Source organism: Hyla sarda, chromosome 3 (assembly GCF_029499605.1).
Source record: "Hyla sarda isolate aHylSar1 chromosome 3, aHylSar1.hap1, whole genome shotgun sequence".
Taxonomy (NCBI): domain Eukaryota; kingdom Metazoa; phylum Chordata; class Amphibia; order Anura; family Hylidae; genus Hyla; species Hyla sarda.
Window position 1 is genome coordinate 317877254 of NC_079191.1, and position 24149 is coordinate 317901402.

A 24149-nucleotide genomic window follows, 5' to 3' on the forward strand; every position below is an offset into this window, starting at 1 on the left:
CGGAAAAAAACGGGTGATAAGTGCTGTAGGGGTGTCCCAACATCACCTGCTCCGCCCCTGTTCCGGAGGACGAGAGCGGGTGTCGGTGACGGGTGATATTTTCAAACCCGTGAGATACTCGGACCGCTCTCCGAAGTTTTCCGAAGCTAGAGCGGGGAGGAGTGAGGAGGAGAGAGGGGAGGAGTGCAGTATGCCCCCCCCCTTATCCCCAGCCCGTGCAGTGCAGTGCAGTATGTCGTTTTTCACAGATAGAAGTCCGTGAAGAGCTGTGCATGTACGTCCTCTCTCCCTGCCCCCTGCTCTGTATTTTCCCTGTGCAAACTTACAACCTCCCCATGGTAAATTAAGTTCTCAGAATACAGAGCTCGCTCCTTAGCAGTCTGAGTTCAGAGAGGAGGAGCAGTCTGAGTATCTCACAGGTTTGAAAATCTCACCCATCACCGAGAGTATGTTCCTGAGGCTGGGGCCCCCGATCCCAGACATCGGGTCCCCAGGAGGATCCGGCGTGCGCAGCAGCAGGAGGTAAGGCTGGCCTTCTGCTGTTGCTTAGCAACAACTTCCAGCATGCACAAAAGGGCATGCTGGGAGTTGTTGTTATGCAACATAAGGCACAACTACAACTCGCAGCATGCCCTTTGATAGTTTGTGCATGCTGGGGGTTGGAGTTATGCAACAGCTGGAGGCACATTTTTCTATGAAAGTGTACCTCCAGCTGTTGCAAAATTACAACCCCCAGCATGCACAAACTACCAAAGGGCATGCTGGGTGTTGCAGTAGTGTGCCTCCAGCTTTTGCATAACTACAAGTCCCAGCATGCTCTTCGGCTGTAAGTGAATGCTGAGAGTTTTAGTTTTGCAACAGCTGAAGGCACACTGGTTGCGAAACAGAGTTTTTGTGCCTCCAGCTGTAGCAAACTACAACTCCTAGCATGTACAGACAGACCGTACATGGTGGGAGTTGTAGTATTGCAACAGCTGGAGGCACATTGATTGCAAAACACTGAGTTAAGTAAACTTCCAGTGTTTTGCAACCAGTATGCCTCCAGCTGTTGCATAACTATAACCTCCATGCACGGACAGCAAAAGGGCGTGCTGGGAGTTGTAGTTTTGCAACAGCTGGAGGTTTGCCCCCCCCCCCCCCTCCCCTCATGTGAATGTACAGGGTACATTCACACGGGCGGGGGTTTACATTGAGTTTATCGTTACAAGTTTGAGATGCAGCAAATTCTCTGCTGCAGCTCAAACTCTCACTCACTGTAAACCCCCACCCTTGTGAATGTACCCTAAAAACACTACACTACACAAAATAAAGGGTAAAAACACTGCATATACCCCTACACAGTTATACACACAGACACCCCAATAAAAATTGAAAACGTCTCGTACTGCACTGTTTCCAAAACGGAGCCTCCAGCTGTTGCAAAACAACAACTCCTAGTATTGCCAGACAGCCATTCACTGTCCAGGAATGCTGGGAGTTTTGCAACAGCTGGAGGCACCCTGTTTGGGAAACACTGCCGTAGGCTAATTTTGGTATTGGAGGAAAGTGTAATTCTTGCACCCGAGTCTGCCCCTATGCAAATCCCTAGAGTAGGCCTCAAATGCGCATGGCGCTCTAACACTTTGGAGCCCTGTCGTATTTCAAGGCAACGGTTTAGGGCCACATATGTGGTATTTACGTACTCAGGAGAAATTGCCTAACAAGTTTGGGGGGGGGGAGAGGCTTTTTCTCCTTTTACCCCTTATGAAAAGGTTAAGTTGGGGTCTACTCCCGCATGTTATTGTAAAAAAAAATATATATATATATATTTTTACACTACCATGCTGGTGTTGCCATATACTTTTCATTTTCACAAGAGGTAAAAGGAAAAAAAGACCCACAAAATTTGTAACACAATTGTACAGAAATACCCCATATGTGGATGTAAAATGCTCTGTGAGCACAAAAAAAGGCTCAGGACAGAGAGCGCCATGTACATTTGAGGCGATTTGCACGGGGGTGGCTGATCGTTACAGTGGTTCTTGCATAAATGCAAAAAAAAAAAAACACACCCACATGTGATACCATTTTGGAATCTACACCCCTTATGGAACGTAACAAGGGGTATAGTGAGTCTAAACACCCCACAAGTGTTTGAAGAATTTCCGTTAAAGTTTGACGTGTAAATGAATTTTTTTTCTCTAAAATGCTGGTGTTATCCCAAATTTTTCATTTTCACAAGGGGTAATAGGAAAAAATCCCCCCATAATTTGTAAAACCATTTCTACTGGGTATATAAATACCCCATATGTAGACGTAAAGTGCTCTGCTGCCACACTACAGGGCTCAGAAGAGAAGGAGCACCATTGGGCTTTTGGAGAGAGAATTTGGCTGGAATTTAAGACCATGTGCATTTACAAAGCCCTTATGGTACAAGAACAGTGCCCCCCACATGTGACCTCATTTAGGAAACTACACCCCTCACGGAATGCAATAAGGGGTGCAGTGAATATTTACCCCCACAGGTGTCTGAAAATTTATATTTTTCATTTGTACAGACCACTGTTCCAAAAGTCTGTCAAACGCCAGTGGGGTGTAAATGCTTACTGCACCCCTTATTACATTCCATAAGGGGTGTAGTTTCCAAAATGGGGTCACATGTGTGGGGGTGGGGGGGGGGGGGGAGTACACTGTTCTGGCACCATGGGGGATTTGTAAACGCACATGGACTTCAACTTCCATTCCAAACAAATTCTCTCTCCAAAACCCCAATGGTGCTCCTTCTCTTCTGAGCATTGTAGTGCACCCGCATAGGATACATTTTTGTGAAAATTTTATTTTATTTATTTACAGATCCAACTTTACCGGAAAGTCACCAAACACCTGTGGAGTGTTAAGGCTCACTGTACCCCTTGTTACGTGCCATGAGGAGTGCAGTTTCCAAAATAGTGTGCCATGTGGGGTTTATTTATTTATTTATTTTTTTGCTGTTCTGGCACCATAGGGGCTTTCTAAATGCCACATGCCCCCCCCCCAAAAAAAAACCATTTCAGCAAAACTCACTCTCCAAAATCCCATTGTCACTCCTTTGCTTCTGAGCTTTCTAGTGCACCCGTAGAGCATTTTACATCCCAGGGATGAGGGAATCCTATCGCCCGACGCCTGGGACAAGTAGTTTTGGGCGCCGGGCAGGTGAATTTTTCATAGATTTAGCCCTGTATCGGGCTAGCAGGGCCGGACCGACTTCGGAAATCTCAGGGGGGGGGGGGGGGGGGGGGGGTTGTATATGTATGTAATGTATAATTAGGGGGGGTGTATCAGTGGCGGGTGTATGTATGATGTGTGCATATGTATGGTGTATATGTATGGTGTATGTGTATGGTGTATATGTATAGTTTGAGTGTATGCGTGATGTGTGTATGATGTCTGTGTATGTATGATGTGTGTATGGTGTATGTGTGTATGTAATGTATGATGGGGAAGCAGCGGCGGGTGTATGTATGATGTGTATGTAACTATGTATGTAATGTATAATATAGGGGGCAGTGGCTGGTGTATGTATATGTATGATGTGTCTATGTATGATGTGTGTGTGTATGTTATGTATGATATAGGGGTAGTGGCCGGTGTATGTATGTATGATGTGTCTATGTATGTATATACTGTATAATATAGGGGGCAGTGGCCAGTGTATATATGTATGATGTATGTATATACTGTATAATATAGGAGGCAGTGGCCGGTGTATGTATGATATGTCTATGTATATATTGTATAATATAGGGGGCAGTGGCCGGTGTATGTATGATGTGTCTATTAGAGATGAGCAAACTTACAGTAAATTCGATTCGTCACGAACTTCTCGGCTCGGCAGTTGACTTTTCCTGCGTAATTTAGTTCAGCCTTCAGGTGCTCCGGTGGGCTGGAAAAGGTGGATACATTCCTAGGAAAGAGTCTCCTAGGACTGTATCCACCTTTTCCAGCCCACCAGAGCACCGGAAAGCTGAACTAATTTATGCAGGAAAAGTCATCAACTGCCGAGGCGAGAAGTTCGTGACAAATCGAATTTACTGTAAGTTCGCTCATCTCTAGTGTCTATGTATGATGTATGTATATACTGTATAATATAGGGGGCAGTGGCCGGTGTATGTATGATGTGTCTGTATGTATGATGTATGTATATACTGTATAATATAGGGGGCAGTGGCCGGTGTATGTATGATGTGTCTATGTATGTATATACTGTATAATATAGGGGGCAGTGGCCAGTGTATGTATGATGTGTCTATGTATGTATATACTGTATAATATAGGGGGCAGTGGCTGGTGTATGTATGTATGATGTGTCTATGTATGATGTATGTATATACTGTATAATATAGGGGGCAGTGGCCAGTGTATATATGTATGATGTGTCTATGTATGATATATGTATGTACTGTATAATATAAGGGGCAGTGGCCTGTGTATGTATGTATATGCTGTATAATATAAGGGGCAGTGGCCTGTGTATGTATGTATATGCTGTATAATACAGGGGGCAGTGGCCGGTGTATGTATGTATGATGTGTCTATGTATGTATATACTGTATAATATAGGGGGCAGTGGCCTGTGTATGTATGTATATGCTGTATAATACAGGGGGCAGTGGCCGGTGTATGTATGTATGATGTGTCTATGATGTATGTACATACTGTATAATATAGGGGGCAGTGGCCGGTGTATGTATGTATGATGTGTATATGTATGATGTATGTATGTAATGTATAATATAAGGGTCAGTGGCCGGTGTATGTATATGTGTATGTATGATGGGGGGCAGAGGCGGGTGTATGTATGTATGTATGATGTATGTATGTAATGTATGATATAGGGGGCAGTGACTGGTGTATGTATATGTGTATGTATGATATGTGTATGCATGTATGTTTTGTACAGGGGCGGACTGACAAGGGCTGCTACTAGTTTTGCTATCTAATTTTTTTATTTTTTTTTCAGTGGTTTCTGGCCGCCCGCACTAAATTGCACCCCCAGAATCCCACCCCCTTAATACTCACCCACCGCCCAAGAGCCCCACGGATGCATGCAAACACGCCCGAACCAAAACTACAACTTCCAGCATGTTACACCATAACCTAAACTGTAGAACTATAATGTGTAACATGCTTGGAGTTGTAGTTTTGGTTCGGGTCAGCTGCAGAGCCAGCATGTTACACAATAACTTTAATGGGACTACTATACAGTGCAACATGCTGCAACACCCACACAACCATAGGCTGTATCAGGGCATGCTGGGAGTTGTAGTTATCTAGTAACTAAATGCAACTTCCAGCATTTTCTGACCACAAAAACTGGAGAAGCAGAACCCCCCCCCCCCCCCCAGTAACACAGCGGTGTTCACTGTTATCCAATCAAAAGACTCCATATATACCATATTTTTTGCCGTATAAGACGCACTTTTTCTTTTTCTTACCCAAAAGGGGGGGGGGGGGGGAAGTCGGTGCGTCTTATACGGCGAATACACCCCTATCGCGGCGGTCCCTGCAGCCATCAACAGCCGGGACCCGCGGCTACTACAGGACATCACCGATCGCGGTGATGCCCTGTATAAACCCTTCAGACGCGAAGTTCAAAGCTGACCGCTGCGTCTGAAGGGAAAGTGACACTAACCCAGCTGTTCAGTCAGGCGATTTCACTGTGGCGGTCCCGAACAGCCCAACTGAATAGCCGGATTAGTGCTTACAGGACACCAGGAGGGACCTTACCTGCCTCCTCGGTGTCTTCTCCGTTCAGGGATCTCCTGTATGGCCGGCGCTCTCCTTCGTCGTCATCACGTCATCGCATATGTGCGTCGGCGTGCGTAACGACGTGATGGCGGCGACGGAGAGCGTGGATACCCGGCCTGCAGCAGAGACGTTCCGGAGAGACGGGGACACGGCGACAGCGATGGAGCGACATCCAGGGCAGCGGTGACGGGTCCGGAGCGGCGGGGACACGTGAGTATTACCTCCTATGCAGTGGTCTTCAATCTGCGGACCTCCAGATGTTGCAAAACTACAACTCCCAGCATGCCCGGACAGCCAACGTCCGCAGGTTGAAGACCACTATTGGGTTCAAAATCTTTATTTTGAACCCATAGGGCGAAAAATACGGTAAGTCCCTATGAAGACTGAAATAGTGATTAAAATATTTTAAAAAGTGCGTATATTGTGAATAAGCCCCTTTCCTAATAAAAGGTCTGACAATAAATGGTTCCGATAAAAACTACAGATCACGGCACATAAGATTACCCTCATACATCCCTGTATATGGAGAAATTGGAGTTATAGGGGTCAGATGGGGGCTTGCCTCTGGTGTAAAAGGAGCTATCTACAGCTCTCCGGCCGCTAATAGCCTGGCATGCTGTGATCACCGTGGCCGCTATTAAACCATTAGATCACCGCTGTCTAAGTTGACAGCAGTGTCTAAAGGGATCTTATAACCATCCCTGGTGGTCTAATGGGGGGGGATCGTACTATTTTGGTTGAAATTATTTCATCTACCAGGACAAGTGGATTTTCTTGAGGGACAAGTAGATTGTGTTCCGCTTTAGTCCCTTGGACAAGTAGTTTTTTTTCTAATTTCCACACCCCTGCATCCACATATGAGGTATTTCCTTACTCGAGCGAAATTGGGTTACATATTTTGTTTTGTTTTTTTCTACTTTTACCCCTTGTAAAATTTCAAAACTGGGTCTACAAGAACATGTTAGTGTTAAAAAAAAAAAAAAAAAAAAAAGATTTAGAATTTTCTCCTTCACATTGCTGCTATTCATGTGAAACACCTAAAGGGTTAACACACTTACTGAATGTCATTTTGAATACGTTGAGGGGTGCAGTTTTTATAATGGGGTCATTTATGGAGTATTTCTAATATGAGGGCCCCTCAAATACACTTCAAAACTGAACTGGTCCCTGAAAAATTCCCATTTTGAAAATTGTGAAAAATTGGAAAACTGCTGCTGAACTTTGAAGCCCTCTGATGTCTTCCAAAAGTAAAAACGTGTCAACTTTATGATGCAAACATAAAGTAGACATATTGGGGGGGATTTATGAAAGCTGTCTATGTCCCGCATCAATATAGACCAAACTACAGAGTGTTTGGCTGGTCTATTGTGCGCCTAATTTATCATAAGTCGCACGGCTCTTGATAAATTCTGCGCACTGACTGCATGATCTATGCTTTAGACTGTATTTAAACCTGCTCCAGCATGGTCTGACATTTCGGCGTACTTTCAGCCGATGCGACTTGTCGCCAAGAAGTCGCTTTTGGTAAATTCTGCACCAATGCATTTTTCCATCTAAAATAGACTAGAATGCATCATGTTCTAAAAATCCTCTAAATCAAAAGTTGCACATATTTAGACTGCGACTTTCTGTGCGACAATTTTAAATAGGAAAAACCAGTCTAAATCCTTTGATAAATCTCGCCCATTGTATATGTGAATCAATATATAATTTATCTGGCATATCCATCCAAAATGAATTTTCAAGTGATGCAAGTAGAATATGTCACAAAAAAATAAAAAATAAAATAAAAACTATTTCGGAATCAAATTCATAAGTATGTGCAAAAAATGCTCTATTCCTTAAGGTCATAATGGGTTTGGTCCTTAAGGGGTTAAAATCAATTAAAATCAGAAAAATGGAGTGGAGACAACCAATCTTCTACCAACTACACTCCCCCCTGTGGGGAGCATAAATAAGCTCAAGAAATATATGTGTAATAACCAGAGGTAATCACAAAAACTCCACCATGGACCATAATAAATAATATTACAGATGATTATCACAAAATATATACATCCAAAAGCAAATTACTAGTGGGTATCCGAATATGCAGGAATGAAGAATCACTGATCTGTAAAGCAAGTCTTTGCAAATAAATAATAACACAAAAACCGCAATGAAAAATAAAGCAATTCATAAATACAAAAGACCTGGAATAGCCCTGGATCTAGGCTAATAGTGCTATCCTGGAAAAATAAGTCTGAGTAGAAAAAGCAGACCAATGCAAAAAATGGAGTGAGAATACAACCTCTGAGAATCCTGATTCTCAGGATGTACATATTTAGTGATAATCATCTGTAATATTATTTATTATGGTCCTATGTAGAGATGAGCGAACTTACAGTAAATTCGATTCGTCACGAACTTCTCGGCTCGGCAGTTGATGACTTTTCCTGCATAAATTAGTTCAGCTTTCAGGTGCTCCGGTGGGCTGGAAAAGGTGGATACAGTCCTAGGAGACTCTTTCCTAGGAATGTATCCACCTTTTCCAGCCCACCGGAGCACCTGAAGGCTGAACTAATTTATGCAGGAAAAGTCATCAACTGCCGAGCTGAGAAGTTCGTGACGAATCAAATTTACTGTAAGTTCGCTCATCTCTAGTCCTATGGTCCATGGACCGATGCTCGCATCATGCACTGCAAGTCCCGGCAGCTATCAACAACCAGGGGCCCACCGGTAATGGCGGATATCAGTCATCGCTGAAAAAACACCCCTCTCCTAATACAAATTTAAATGGACTCTTTTTTCCATTTTATCCCAGAGCGAAAAAAAAATTATTAAACATATCTGGTATTGCCAGGTGTGTAAATGTTCAAGCTATCAAAATATAATGTTAATGATCCCGTACAGTGAACGTAAACGTAGAAAAAAAAACTAAATCCAAAATTGCTGCTTTTTTGTGACATCACATTCCAAAAATTTTTATAAAAAGTGATTAGAAAAGGTACGCACAGAAGAAAACATGTCCTTTTTACCATAAAGAGTACAGCGTGAAAACAAAACCTTCCAAAATTTGCAAAATTGGGGTTTTCTTTTCAGTTTTCCCACACAAATAATACCTTTTTGGTTGCGCCATACACTTTATGGTATAATGATTAATGTCATTACGAAGGACAATTGGTCATGCAAAAAACAAGCTCTCCTATGGGTCTGCGGATGAAAACATAAGAGAGTTATGATTTTTAGAAGGCGAAGAGGAAAAAACCAAAAATGCAAAATCCTTAAGGTCAAAATGGGCTGTGTCCTTAAGGGTGCGCTCCCACACGGCGTATACGCAGCGCAACATTTACGGCAGCAGCGTGAAATATGCTGCGTATTCCTTGCTCACTATACACACAGGGCTTTCTGGCGGCAGCCCTATGTCTGCAGTGAGTTTTGGAGGTGGAGGCACACGCCGGCACATGGCCCCGCCTCTAAAACTCCTCTAAAACTCACTACACGCATAGGGCTGCTGCCGGAAAGCCCTGTGTGTATAGTGAGCAGGGAATACGCAGCGTGTTTCCCGCTGCTGCTGTAAATTTTGCACAGTGTGAAATACGCTGTGTATTCGCCGTGTGGGAATGCACCCTAAGGGGTTAAGTACCAGGACGCAAGGATGTACCTATATGCCCTGCGTCATGAAGGGGTTAATTGATTTTAGATGTTTTGTGTCTTTCATGTGCAATAAAATAGTTTATTTTTTAACCCTAATTTGGATGTTGTAATAATTTATGACTGCTAGCTTTTCATTTTGGTATGTAAACTCTCATCAAGTCTGCATCACCTGGCTGCATTTGCCAGAGTTCTGGCTGCATTTGCCAGAGTTCCTCAGCTCTGCTGTTCCACAGACTCTGTGTTGCTATAACACCATTTCAGCTCTGCCTCTGCTGTACTATGCTTATACCCTCTCCAGCATCAGCTAGCCCCTCCTGCCTATATCCTCGTTGCTTGGCACCAGGGCCAGATTAAGGCTGCCTGAAAGACAGAGCAGTTCAGCATGATGGGGTCCCCAAACAACTCCCCCGAGGCAGTCCCCCCTCCTTACCCACTGAGACTTGTTGCCGTCTAGTCAAGTAAGAAACATACCAAAAATAGGCCTATTTTAGGCATATTAGGCTATGCAGCCCCCTTTTTTTTTTTGGGTGCCCATTAAAATAAAATGGTCTGCATGTAGTCTAAAATCACCTCAGATCAAGTTGCCCTTTCCATCTGTTACAAAGCTACAACACGCATTATGTCTGGAGAGCTTCCGATGAGAGTTATAGTTTTGTAACAGCTGTAGAGCCTCAAATTTCATCCGTTATTACTGAAAAACTTAGAAGTGACTACAGCAGTGATGGGACAGTCATGAAAATATACAATGATAAAAATGACTCACAGGAGACGTCTCCTCTGTTGTTGTTCCATTTCTTCTTTATCTGGTCCAGATGCCGTGTCTTTTTCCAGCTCCATCTTCCTCTGTAAAGTTTGAGGCCTTGAAATCATTGATTCCTCCCTTTGCCAGACTATCTTTATCTTCTGTACGAAGTCAACAATATTATAACCCTTCAAGACACTGTGCTTCCTAAATATAATACTGCCAGACCTTGTGCCCCCTGTATATTATACTGTCAAAACAACATGCCCCCCGAAAATAATATAACCACACACTGTGTCTTTGGGTGGGCATCCATTACACTGGCAGATTTTAGCTGTGACAATTCCATAGTGTACATGAAGCAGCAGAATCCCATTGAAAACAAGCGGAATTCTGCTGGCAGAAGTACATAGTGTGGACGAGCCCTAATTCCCCCCCAAACCCTTCTGCCCTCCCCAGACCCCCCTAAGTCCTCAGATTCCTGCTCCCAGAGACCCCCAAAGCTAGGTTTCCACTTGTTTATTTACCTAGAAAAACACACAAAAACTGCCACTGCTTTTTCACTTGTTTTTGCATTTTTGGGCATTTTTTCTTGTGCTTTTGCAGTTCTTGCTGTGCTGAGCACTATCGCTATCCACTTTCCCAGCAAGGAAAGAGTTAAATAGAGCTGCAGGGACTGTATACACTGCTGGATACTGTATGGTGGTGGTGATAAGCAGTGATGCTATGCATTACTTCTTACCTACGATGTAAGAATTATGGCGTTTTTGCTTCAGCATGCTGCGATTTGTGAAAACTGCCAGCGAGTGCCAAATCACAGCAAAACGCACAGATCAGGGGGGAAAAAAAAAACCACCAAACCCAAAAACGTAAAGTGGGTTTGGTATTTTGCATTTTCACATTGACTCCCTGCAAACATCTGGCCGCAGCATTTTTTTACCCCCCAACAAGTAATGTAATGTATGTACACAGTGACCCCACCAGCAGAATAGTGCGTACAGCTCTGGAGTTCTGACCAATTCATGGTGGGTGTGGTCATGCTTCAGTTCAGATGTGTCTGCTGTGCCTCCTGAACTCCAGGGAGTTACCATCTTTTCCCCCTGGAGCCTGCTTCCTCCTCCCCCCCAGGGAAAGAGTGGGTTTCCAGGGATGAGTGAGGGAGGCGAGGCACAGGCTTCTGCTCCCCAGAATAGGCCGCAGGGGAGCAGGAGAAGCCAGCAAGCGGCCTGTACATCAGAGGATGTGGGAGTGAGGCGTTCCACCCGGAGTCGCAGCAATATGGCTCCAACTCCCCCCCACAGAGGATAGAAGTCGAAAGGTTTCTGGAAATGAAGATCCCAACTCAGGAAAGCTGGGTGCATCTGGAGGAAGGCAGAGTACTCATGGAGGTGAAGCCGACCTCAGCGAGGAAGGCTGGGGAGTGTGGAGGACCCAGGAGTCTATTTCCACCTATGGCACCCGGGTAATATGTCACCTCCATGAGTATGAAGACGCCAGCAAAGCTGCCAGGAGGCTTCAGGAGGGACTAAGATGTGCCCGTGCCAGGGCTGATGTTACTCCGAAGAAGAGGAAGCCAGAAATTCAGGCACAGATAAAAAGACTTATGGCTGAAATCAATGCATTGGAGGAGAGGAAAGCAGAGTTAAGGGAGAGGAGTGGCCCTTTTAAAGAGAAAATGGTAAACAACGACCGCTTCAGGGAAATGGCTGAAAACAAAGAGAAGTTTGATGGGGCTGCAACCTGAAAGCCAGATGGATGATGCGGAGGAGATGGACAGAGACCAACAGCCAGATCCACTTGGTAGCCTGCAGCAAGACCAGTACAGTGGCCCCCCTGCATAGCAGCCAGCAGTGTCAACTGCTGACTCAGGGGAGGATAGTGACAGCAGTGGCCAGGGAGGGGCGCTGATGGCCCAGATAAGAATGCTTAAATCCCCAGTGTGTCCTCAGAACCTGGTATTCGGAAATTACCTCCCGGATGAGGCACCTAAGGGTAAGAAGAAAAGAAAGAAGACCAAGCCAAAGCAGCAAGAAGTGGCGAGTTACATCTACACCTCCCTCCCTGTAAACCCTGAATCGACCGCAGGATCAGCTCATTGTGCGAGCCCCGTTACCCAGTCCAGCCCCTGTTCTGTGGTGGACTCAAAGGTGCGGGGAGAGTACAGGTACTAAAAGGGCATAGAGCTCCATGCCTGTTTGCAGTAGCAGGGATGGAGCAGAGAAGGCATCGGCCGAAAGCCCGGACAGTAAGGGACAAATATTGTTTTGCATTGGCGCCGCTGATCCCACTGATCAGCGGCGCCCTGATAGGATTGGTGAAATTGCTGATGAGGCAGAGGGCACTAATAAGAACAGGGCTGGGGCCTTCTCTAGACTGGGTAAGCATGCTGCCCAGTCCCTTAAAGAGCCAGCGGAGGTTGTTCCAGCCCTAGTGCCCCGTGATACCGAGGCAAAATGGACTGAAAATTCATCATTATCATCATCTGCTGCTGACGTTTTATCTGTCTCTGGTCCAGCCAGTGTGAGGGAGAAGGTAAATGGGGGTGTGGGGTGTATGACTGGGGAGAGGATGGAAGTTGATGTTACCAGGGAAAGTGTTTTTGGGGGAGGTGGTGGTGTTGCTCTTGTTGGGGGTGGTGGTGATGGGGCTAGAAAAATTTTTGTTGGGGACCATGATATTGGGGTTGGTGCTGATGTTGTTGTTGGGGGTGGTGGGGATGTTGTCATCGAGGGTGATGATATGCTTAGAGATAATGTTATTGGGGGTGGTGGTAATGTGACTGGGTATGAGGGCATTGTTAAAAATAGTGGTGTAGGGTCTTCTCCGGTTGTCCCCCCATTGGTGACAGACAGGAGTTATGCAAATGTCACTGCTGGGGGTAGTAGGATACTTTCCTCATCTCCTGAATCTAGGGACGGTTTATTGCAACTACTTCTTCTGGAAGCTCTGAAAAAGGAGGAAAGGTCGATCAATGTAGAGGGTAGAGCAGTTGATTTGTCATATTGGATAGAAGGGCATGGTCTCTCTGCCTTCCGAAAGGAAAGAGGGGGGATACTGTGTGGTCCCTCGCAACAGCCGGGACAGGTAGTAACCGTAGGAATGTGGTTAGTCTTTGGTGGCAGGGCAAAGATATGTGTCCATCAAGGACCAAAGTGGTTGAGCTCTTGCTAAATATGTGCTTCAAGGTGGTTGATATCTATGCCTTTATACATCCCTATGGTTCTCCTGAATTCGATATCAGTTGTGTTTGGCCAGAGGGGCTTGAGCTTTTCTGGTAGAACTATGAATTGGTAAAGAATGAGCCCGGCTGGTGAGACTTTGTTGTGCAGGCATTGTCTCATCAAAACTAAATAAAGAGAGTGACCATTTTGACCCATAACAAATCACTATCTTTGTATAGACATCATCACCTGGTTAGGACAGTATGGCGAGGTCATGGGAGTTCCCCAGAAGAACAGGGACGAGTTTGGCATCTGGTCAGGAGCCTGGATGTTTTTGGTAAAACGTAAGCCTTCAGGAAATACAGTTATCCATATTCCACCCTCTGCCTTTCTCGGTAGGGATCGTATCCAGATTTTCTACCAGGGTCAGCCAAAGCTGTGACCCCACACACTTCAGTGCAAACTGTACGATACAGAAATGTGCCTTGTGTGGGGGTGTAGGCCATCTTGCCACATCTTGTGCAGAAATTAGGTGTCACCTGTATGGGGACTTAGGTCACCCATTCAGTCGTTGTCCTCGTTCTTTTGCTAATGCGGTCTTGGCCCCCGCGGATGAAGATCAGGAGCCAGAATCTGCTGGGGAGGGGATTAACAGAGGTGAGAGAACTGAGAGCTCAGTGAGGAACAGCAAGAAAAAGACACCAGTCCAACTAAGATGTCTTGATAAAAGCCAAAAGGGATAGGGTGATGGGGAAAGCCAGAGTTACCGGGATGACCTCTAATCCTTTCCCAGAGGCTAACCTTGCTGCTGAGACCCTGAGGAATGACGAGCTGAATAAGGAGGCCAGGAGGATCCAGAATGAGGAAGGTGCCATCTCCTCAGATAGCGTGGAGGAGGATGATGAAAAGTCCAGTCTGAAGGCCGCACCGCGGGAGGATATACTGGAGGGAAAGTATAATGTGGAGGCATTATGTGTAGAAATATATGGAGATGAAAATAAAAAAATTCTGATAGGGGTTTGCTATAAGCCACCAAATATAATGGAAGAGGCAGAAGATCAATTACTGAGGCAAATAAACAAGGCAGCAAATCAGAATGAGGTGATAATAATGGGGGACTTTAACTATCCTGATATAAACTGGGAGACTGAGACCTGTGAATCTCATAAAGGAAACAGGTTTCTGACAATTATCTGTCCCAAATGGTGCAGGGCCCGACCAGAGGGGGCGCCCTACTAGACTTAATATTAACCAATAGACCTGACAGAGTAACTAATGTGCAAGTAGAAGGACACCTAGGAAATAGTGATCATAATAAAATACATTATAACTTCAATAAGGGAATCTTGCAGGGGCCACAAAAACAATGAGCTTTAGGAAGGCAAAAGTTTAACCAACTCAGAGATGCCCCCAACAATAAAAAATGGGATAATGTCCTGAAAAACAAGAATACTGACACTAAATGGGAGACTTAAAAATATCTTAAACTCTCACTGTAAGATGTATATACCTTATGGAAATAAAAAGGGCCAGAAATAAAAGAAAACCAAAAATAAAGCATTTAAACTACTAAAACAGGACGACAGTGAAGAAGCATTAACCCCTTAAGGACACAGCCCATTTTCACCTCTAGGACGCAGCCCTTTTTTGCACATCTGACCACTGTCACTTTAAACATTAATAACTCTGGAATGCTTTTACTTATCAATCTGATTCCGAGATAGTTTTTTCGTGACATATTCTACTTTAACATAGTGGTAATTTTTTGTGGTAACTTGCATCCTTTCTTGGTGAAAAATCCCCAAATTTGATGAAAAAATTGAAAATTTTGCATTTTTCTAACTTTGAAGCTCTCTGCTTTTAAGAAAAATGGATATTCCAAATATATATTTTTTTTGGATTCACATACAATATGTCTACTTTATATTTTCATCATAACATTGACATGTTTTTACTATTGGAAGACATCAGAGGGCTTCAAAGTTCAGCAGCAATTTTACAATTTTTGGGTATGTTCCCACACGGCGTATTTGCTGCTGCGTATTTTATTTTCCCTGTTGAAGCCAATGGGTAGGAAAATATTCAGCACCAAATACGCAGCAAATACGCAGCAAAATATGTCGTGTGGGAACGTACCCTTTCACAAAATTTTCAAACTCGCTATTTTTCATGGACCAGTTCAGGTTTGAAGTGGATTTGAAGGGTCTTCATATTAGAAATACCCCATAAATGACCCCATTATAAAAACTGCACCCCGCAAAGTATTCAAAATGACATTCAGTAAGTGTTTTAACCCTTTAGGTGTTTCACAGGAAAAGCAGCAAAGTGAAGGAGAAAATTCAAATTCTTCATTTTTTACACTTGCATGTTCTTGTAGACCCAATTTTTGAATTTTTACAAGGGGTAAAAGGATAAAATATATACTTATATTTGTAGCCCAATTTCTCTCGAGTAAGCACATACCTCATATGTCTATGTAAATTGTTCGGCGGGCGCAGTAGAGGGCTCAGAAGCGAAGGAGCGACAAGGCGATTTTGGAGAGTACGTTTTTCTGAAATGGTTTTTGGGGGGCATGTTGCATTTAGGAAGCCCCTATAGTGCCAAAACAGCAAAAAAAAAATAAAAAAACACATGGCATACCATTTTGGAAACTAGACCCCTTGAGGAACGTAACAAGGAATTAAGTGAGCCTTAATACCCCACAGGTGTTTCACGACTTTTGCATATGTAAAAAAAATAAAAAAAAATTTACCAAAAATGCTTGGTTTAGCAAAAATTTTACATTTAAAAAAAAGGTAATAGCAGAAAATACCCCCCAAAATTTGAAGCCCAATTTCTCCCGATTCAGAAAACACCCCATATGAGGATGAAAAGTGCTCTGCTGGCGCACTACAGGTCTCAGAAGAGTCACATTTGGCTTTTTGGAAGCAAATTTTGCTCTGGGGGCATGCCGCATTTAGGAAGCCCCTATGGTGCCAGGACAGCAAAAAAAAAAAAAAAAAAAAACATGGCATACAATTTTGGAAACTAGACCCCTTGGGGAACGTAACAAGGGGTAAACTGAACCTTAATACCCCACAGGTGTTTCACGACTTTTGCATATGTAAAAAAAAAAAAATTTTTTTTACACTAAAATGCATGTTTTCCCCCAAATTTTACATTTTTACAAGGGATAATAGCAGCAAATACCCCCCAAAATTTGTAAACCCATCTCTTCTGAGTATGGAAATACCCCATAAGTGGACGTGAAGTGCACTGGGGGCGAACTACAATGCTCAGAAGAGAAGGAGCATCATTGAGCTTTTGGAGAGAGAATTTGGCCATGTGTATTTACAAAGCCCCAAGGGTGCCAGAACAGTGGACCCCCCCCACATGTGACCCCATTTTCAAAACTACACCCCTCACGGAATGTAATAAGGGGTGCAGTGAGAATTTACACCCCACTGGCATTTGACGGATGTTTGGAACAGTGGGCTGTGCAAATTAAAAATGTTATTCTTCATTTTCACAGACCCCTGTTTCAAAGATCTGTCAGACACCTGTGGGGTGTAAATGCTCACTGTACCCCTTATTACATTCCGTGAGGGGTGTAGTTTCCAAAATGGGGTCACATGTGGGTATTTATTGTTTTGCGCTTATGTCAGAACCGCTGTAAAATCAGCCACCTCTGTGCAAATCACCAATTCAGACCTCAAATTTACATGGTGCACTCTCCCTTCTGAGCCTTGTTGTGCGCCCGCAGAACACTTTGCGCCCACATATGGGGTATCTCCGTAGTCAGGAGAAATTGCGTTACAAATTTGTACGTACTTGTGATACGTACTTGTGTACGTGTGTATATGTAGTGTTTTATTCTTTATTTTATGTTAGTGTAGTGTAGTGTTTTAGGTTACATTTACACTGGAGGCAGATTACACTGAGTCTACCGCTAAGAGTTTGAGCTGCGGTGGAAAATTTGCCGCAGCTAAAACTTGAAGCGGGGAACTCGCTGTAATCCGCCGCCAGTGTGAATGTAACCTGTACATTCACATGGGAGGGGGGGGCAAAACTACAACTCCCAGCATGCACTGACAGAACGTGCATGCTGGGAGTTGTAGTTTTGCAACAGATGAAGGCACACTGGTTGGAAAATACTGAGTTAGGTAATAGAACCTATTACCTAACTCGGTATTTCCCAACCAGTGTGCCTCCAGCTGTTGTAGAACTACAACTCTCAGCATGTACTGATTGCCAAAGGGAATGCTGGGAGATGTAGTTATGCAACAGCTGGAGGCACGCAAGTACAACTCCCAGCATGCCGAGACAGCCTTTTGCTGTTCCTGAATGCTGGGAGTTGTAGTTTTGCAAGATTTAGAGGGGTTCAGGCTGGAGATCACTGACAGTGGTCTCTAAACTGTGGCCCTCCAGATGTTGCAAAACTACAAATCTCAGTATGCTAAGACAGCAAACTGCTGTCTGGGCATGCTGGGAGTTGTAGTTTTTTAACATCTGGAGGGCTACAGTTTAGAGACCACTGTCAGTAATCTCTAGCCTGAACCCCTCTAAATCTTGCAAAACTACAACTCCCAGCATGCCAACACAGCAAACAGCTGTCAAGGCATGGTGGGAGTTGTAGTTTTGCAACATCTGGAGGGCCACAGTTTAGAGACCACTCTCCAAACTGTCGCCCTGCAGATGTTACTAGGCAGCAGACTCCCGGACACGCGGCGCCATACTCACCTCCACCGCCGCCATGATCATAGCCGCCGCCGTCATCTGGAGCTCCGCCATCGGGTAAGTGACTGCCGCCGCTACTACACGGTTCCCCCCCGCTGTGCCCGGACACCGATGGGTGGGCCTAGCGGGGGGAACCGAACTTTAACCCCCCCGCCCCCAGTCTGCTATTGGTCGGTCGCTCCGCCGATCAATAGCAGGGATAGGAGGGGTGGCACCCCTGCCACCTCACTCCTATCTCTTCAAGGGGGATCGAGGGTGTCTTGGACACCCTCGATCCCCCTTATTTTATCGCGGTGCCGCCGTTGGTGGGCAGGGGGAGTGCGCTCCCCCTGCAAACACCATAGATGCCGTGATCAGAACTGATCACGGCATCTATGGGGTTAATGCTGCCGGGACCGGCGCGATCGTGGCCCCGACAGCTGTGGTGGGACTCCGGCTGTGATCGACAGCTGAGTCCCGCCGGCGATCTCCTGCGCTGCCCGCGGAAGAGCAGGAGATCGCTTGGACGTATGCATACGTCCATTTGCGCGAACGTGTAGTTCGCCTGGACGTATGCATACGTCCAATAGCGGGAAGGGGTTAAAAAGCCATAGAGAAAAATTTTAAATATGAAAAAAAAAAAAAAAAACACAAGAGACAGAAAGACTCAGTGCCTAAGAGAGTAAAAGTAACCCCAAAATGTTCTTTAACTATATAAATAGCAAAAAGGTCAAAAATGAAAGTGTTGGCCCTTTAAAAAATGATGAGGAAGAAATTATAAACGGGGATCAGGAAAAAGCAAATATATTAAACAAATTCTTCTCCACTGTATTCACCGAGGAAAATGAAATGCCAGGTGAAATACAGCGAGATAAGGTAAACTCCCCAATACAGGTCACGTGTCTAACCCAGGAAGAAGTACAGTGCCGCCTACAAAAAATCAAAATAGACAAATCACCAGGTCCAGATGGCATTCACCCGTGTTCTAAAAGAATTAAGTAATGTAATAGACAGACCCGTTTTTTTATATTCAGGGACTCTATAGTAACAGGGACTGTTCCCCAGGACTGGCACATTGGCAAATGTGGTGCCAATATTTAACCCCTTAAGGACTCAGCGTTTTTCCATTTTTGCATTTTCATTTTTTCCTCATCACCTTCTAAAAATCATAATGCTTTCAATTTTGCACATACAATTCCATATGATGGCTTATTTTTTTGTGCCATCAATTCTACTTTGAAGTAACATTAGTCATTTTGCCCAAAAATCCACGGCGAAACGGAAAAAAAAAATTAATTGTGCGACAAAATTGAAGAAAAAAAATGTCATTTTGTAGATTTTGGGGGCTTCCGTTTCTATGCAGTGCATTTTTCGGTAAAAATAACACCTTATCTTTATTCTGTAAGTCCATACAGTTAAAATGATACCCTACTTATATAGGTTGGATATTGTCGTACTTCGGAAAAAAATCATAACTACATGCAGGAAAATTTATATGTTAAAAATTCTCATCTTCTTACCCCTATAACTTTATTTTTCCGCATACGGGCCAGTATGAGGACTCATTTTTTGCGCTGTGTTCTTACGTTTTTATCGGTATCATTTTTGTATTGATCGGACTTTTTGATCGCTTTTAATAAATTTTTTCATGATATAAAAAGTGACCAGAAAAACGCTATTTTGGACTTTGGAATTTTTTTGCGCGTACCCCATTGACCGTGTGATTTAATTAACGATATATTTTTATAGTTCAGACATTTCCGTATGCGACGATACCACATTTTTATTTTTATTTACACAGTTTTTTTTTTTTTATGGGAAAAGGGGGGCGATTCAAACTTTTATTAGGGAAGGGGTTAAATGACCTTCAACACTGCACACACTGATCTCTTATGTTGATCCCTGCAAAGCCATAGCTTTGCACGGATCAGTGAGATAGGGGCTCGATTGCTCAAGCCTGTAGCTCAGGCTTGGAGCAATCAATCCCTGATCAGACGCCGCGGAGACAGGTAAGGAGACCTCCGCTTGCGTCCTAGCTGATCGGAACATCGTGATTTTATCGCGATGTCCCGATCAGCCCGACTGAGCTGCCGGGAAGTGTTTACTTTCACTTTCAGACACTGTTAGCCCAGGGTCCCGGCTTTGAATAGCAGCCGGGACAGACCCCGTGTGATGTGGGGTCACGACGTGACCCCGTTTTAAACACTGGGACCGGGCACAGGGCATACAGGTATGCCCTGAGTCCTTAAGAGTTTAAAAAGGGGTCAAGGGGTATATTGATAAAAATTAATGTATGACTCCATATCAGCATGGGTTTATGAGGGATCGGTCCTATCAAACTTACCTGATCAGCTTTTATGAGGAGGTCAGCTCCAGACTGGACCAGGGGCAATCGCTGGATGTCGTATATCTGGATTTTTCCAAAGCATTTGATACGGTGCAACATAAAAGGTTGGTGCATAAAATGAGAAGGATTGGGCTGGGGGAGAATGTGTGTAAGTGGGTAAGTAACTGGCTCAGTGATAGGAAACAGAGGATGGTTATTAATGGTACTTAATGTGATTGGGTGACTGTTACTAGTGGGGTACCACAGGGGTCCGTCTTGGGTCCTATTCTATTTAATATACAGGATGGGCCATTTATATGGATACACCTTAATAAAATGGCAATGGTTGGTGATATTAACTTCCTGTTTGTGGCACATTAGTATATGTGAGGGGGGGGGGAAACTCTTCAAGATGGGTGGATATCATGGCTGCCATTTTGAATCCAACTTTAGTTTTTTCAATAGGAAGAGGGTCATGTGACACACACTTATTGGAAATTTCACAAGAAAAACAACGATGTGCTTGGTTTTAACGTAACTTCATTCTTTCATGAGTTATTTACAAGTTTCTGACCACTTATAAAATATGTTCAATGTGCTGCCCATAGTGTTGGATTGTCAATCCAACCCTCTTCTCCCACTCTTCACACACTGATAGCAACACTGCAGGAGAAATGCTAGCACAGGCTTCCAGTATCCGTAGTTTCAGGTGCTGCACATCTCGTATCTTCACAGCATAGACAATTGCCTTCAGATGACCCCAAAGATAAAAGTCTAAGGGGGACAGATCAGGAGACCTTGGGGGCCGTTCAACTGGCCCACGACAACCAATCCACTTTCCAGTGGATAGGAATGCTCGGACCTGACACCCATAATGTGGTGGTGCACCATCTTGCTGGAAAAACTCTGGGAACGTGCCAGCTTCAGTGCATAAAGAGGGAAACACATCATCATGTAGCAATTTTGCATATCCAGTGGCCTTGAGGTTTCCATTGATGAAGAATGGCCCCACTATCTTTGTACCCCATATACCACACCATACCATCAATTTTTGTGTTCCAACAGTCTTGGGATCTATCCAATGTAGGTTAGTGTCAGACCAATAGCGGTGGTTTTGTTTGTTAACCTCACCATTCATATAAAAGTTTGCCTCATCACTGAACAAAATCTTTTGCGTAAACTGAGGGTCCTGTTCCAATTTTTGTTTTGCCCATTCTGCAACACCTGAAACTACGGATACTGGAAGCCTGTGCTAGCATTTCTCCTGCGGTGTTGCTATCAGTGTGTGAAGAGTGGGAGAAGAGGGTTGCATTGACAATCCAACACAATGGGCAGCACATTGAAGGCATTTTATAAGTGGTCAGAAACTTGTAAATAACTCTTGAAAGAATAAAGTTACGTTAAAACCAAGCAAATCATTGTTTTTCTTGTGAAATTCCCAATAAGTTTGATGTGTCCCATGACCCTCTTCCTATTGAAAAAACAAAAGTTGGATTCAAAATGGCCGACTTCAAAATGCTGGGAGTTGTAGTTTTGCAACATCTGGAGGTCCGCAGGTTGGAGACCACTGGCATACAGTATAGAGTTCCATCGTCCGTCACACCGGTGGCCCACAACAAAGAGGAGTAGGGCAGTGCTTGCGGGTGACATATGTGAGTAGTACCCCACTGGGATCATAAATAATTGGGGGGGAGCAGAACAGCGCTGGCGGGTAACATGATTTGGGTGGGGGTGGAAGCAGAATAGCGCTGGCAGGTATCATGATTTGTGTTGGGAGGGGGAGGAGTGAAAGAAATCCCGTTATATACTGTGGTACCGCCATAAATTACAAAAATACCGTGATACACATATTTGGTCATACCGCCCAGCTCTACCCAGGACTGTATCTACATTATAACAAGGGGGGATCCTCTACGTTTAGAGGAAAGAAGGTTTCTACACCAGCACAGACGGGGGTTCTTTACTGTAAGAGCAGTGAGACCGTGGAATTCTCTGCCTGAGGAGGTGGTCATGGTGAACTCTGTAAAGGAGTTCAAAAGGGGTCTGGATGCATTTTTGGAGAATAACAACATCGCTGGTTATGTATACTAGATTTATAGGGACAGAACGTTGATCAAGGGATTTATTCTGACAGCCAAATTTGGAGTCGGGAAGGAATTTTTACCTCTAGTATGCCTCTAGTTTTGCCTTCCTCTGGATCAACTCAGTAGGGACTCATTAGGGTTATAGGTTGAACTTGATGGACTCTGGCCTTTTTTCAACCTTATGAACTATGTTACTATGTAATGTTGCCACCTTCATTTGTACAGTTCCTAATGTTGATGCAGTGGCAGGATATAGGATCAAACACTTATGTCAACTATGTACATCGCAAGTCTAGTTTGAACATGTATCCTGTCGCTGCAATAACAACATATATATGTTGTTAAAACACAGTTTACGTGAAAGAAATGTTTAATTCCACTTTGCATATAGCTCTTCAGAAATGCACTTCTATATTACATTCAAGTTAGGCATATTAAATGGAAATAATAATTTGTATTAGTAATTGAAAAAAACATGATAGGGCGAGTAGGAATTTGAAGTTTCAGTGGAGTTTGGCTTTTTTAATAACAGGATATTTAATTGCATTACATGTCTAAAAATTTACAAATTATGTAATTATTATGTTTTAAATGTAATTATAAATTAAATTTTTCTTTCAGGTTTTACCTTCAAACATTCAAAGATTATCCTAAAAATCGGAAAGTTCTGATTCCTTTCATTTTTTAACATTAAACATTCCATAATGGGTTTTTTTTGCACTCAAATAAAAGACATGGACCCTGAACAAAGAAACCGAAAACTGGAAACAACTTTCATCATGCAGTGTGGTACTACAGCACAGCTCTAGAAGCAAACATGAGTGCAGAATTTCAAACAAAATTTTTTCTTTCCATTGTACTATGCTGATAAGGTTTACAAACACACTGAATGGGTCAAGATGAATTAATGAACAATATAAATCACATGACATCCTGACATATCCCAGTGCAATCTACTGTATACTGATATACTGTAGTAGAAAAGGACTTGCATTCTCCTTGCACAGTTAACATTTTTTCTTTCAGTTGTACTATGCTGATAAGGTTTATAAAAACACACAAAAATTTGTCAACACAAATAAATTAAGAACAATATAAATCACATGACATCCTGACAAAATTCTAATACAATCTATTCTAATAAACGGTAGTCGAAAAGGACTTGTATTCTCTCTGTACAGTCAATAAGATTTTTTTTTGTATCTGAGGTCTCCTTTATACTATTATGTATTCAATCTATAAAGAACATGGCCTATTTGGCCTTCAGGACGCAGTGGTTTCTGTATTTTTTCATTCTGACCATCACGGTTTTAGTTTATAATTGATTTTTTTTCGGGGGGGGGGGGGGGGGGGGATGAGGATAGCATTTTCACAATTTTGGGGGGTGTTCTTGCATATCAATTTCTCTCTGCAGGTCAGTATGATTATAGTAATCACACAGAAATTATTCAGTTTTATGTCTCCATATTTTGAGAGTCATTAATGATTCATCATTCTGTCGACTGAGCTGTATGGGTGCTTGTATTTTTTGGAATGATCTGTAGTTTTTATTTGTACAATTTTTACACACATTCAGTTTTTGACTGCTTTTTATTTGGGGAGATGGTATAAATCAATTAGGAGTCCTTTTTTTCTTTATATATATTTTTTTACACAGTAAAACATTTGTATTGGGATAAAAAAAAAAAAAAAAGGTTGTACAACATAAATAGAGAAACATAGCCCCACATCCACCATTT

General features: G+C 43.4%; 1 protein-coding gene across 2 annotated transcripts in view; it reads left to right on the plus strand.

Moving 5' to 3' along the window:
• Positions 1–23758, plus strand: part of SRD5A2 (steroid 5 alpha-reductase 2) — a 110211-nt gene extending 86453 nt beyond the window's left edge. For both annotated transcript variants that reach the window (XM_056567161.1, XM_056567159.1), the window contains exon 6: positions 23032–23758. In XM_056567161.1, the coding sequence (XP_056423136.1) occupies positions 23032–23098 (67 nt within the window). In that variant the 3' untranslated portion in view covers positions 23099–23758. The remainder of the gene's footprint in view (positions 1–23031) is intronic.
• Positions 23759–24149: the final 391 nt, after the last annotated feature.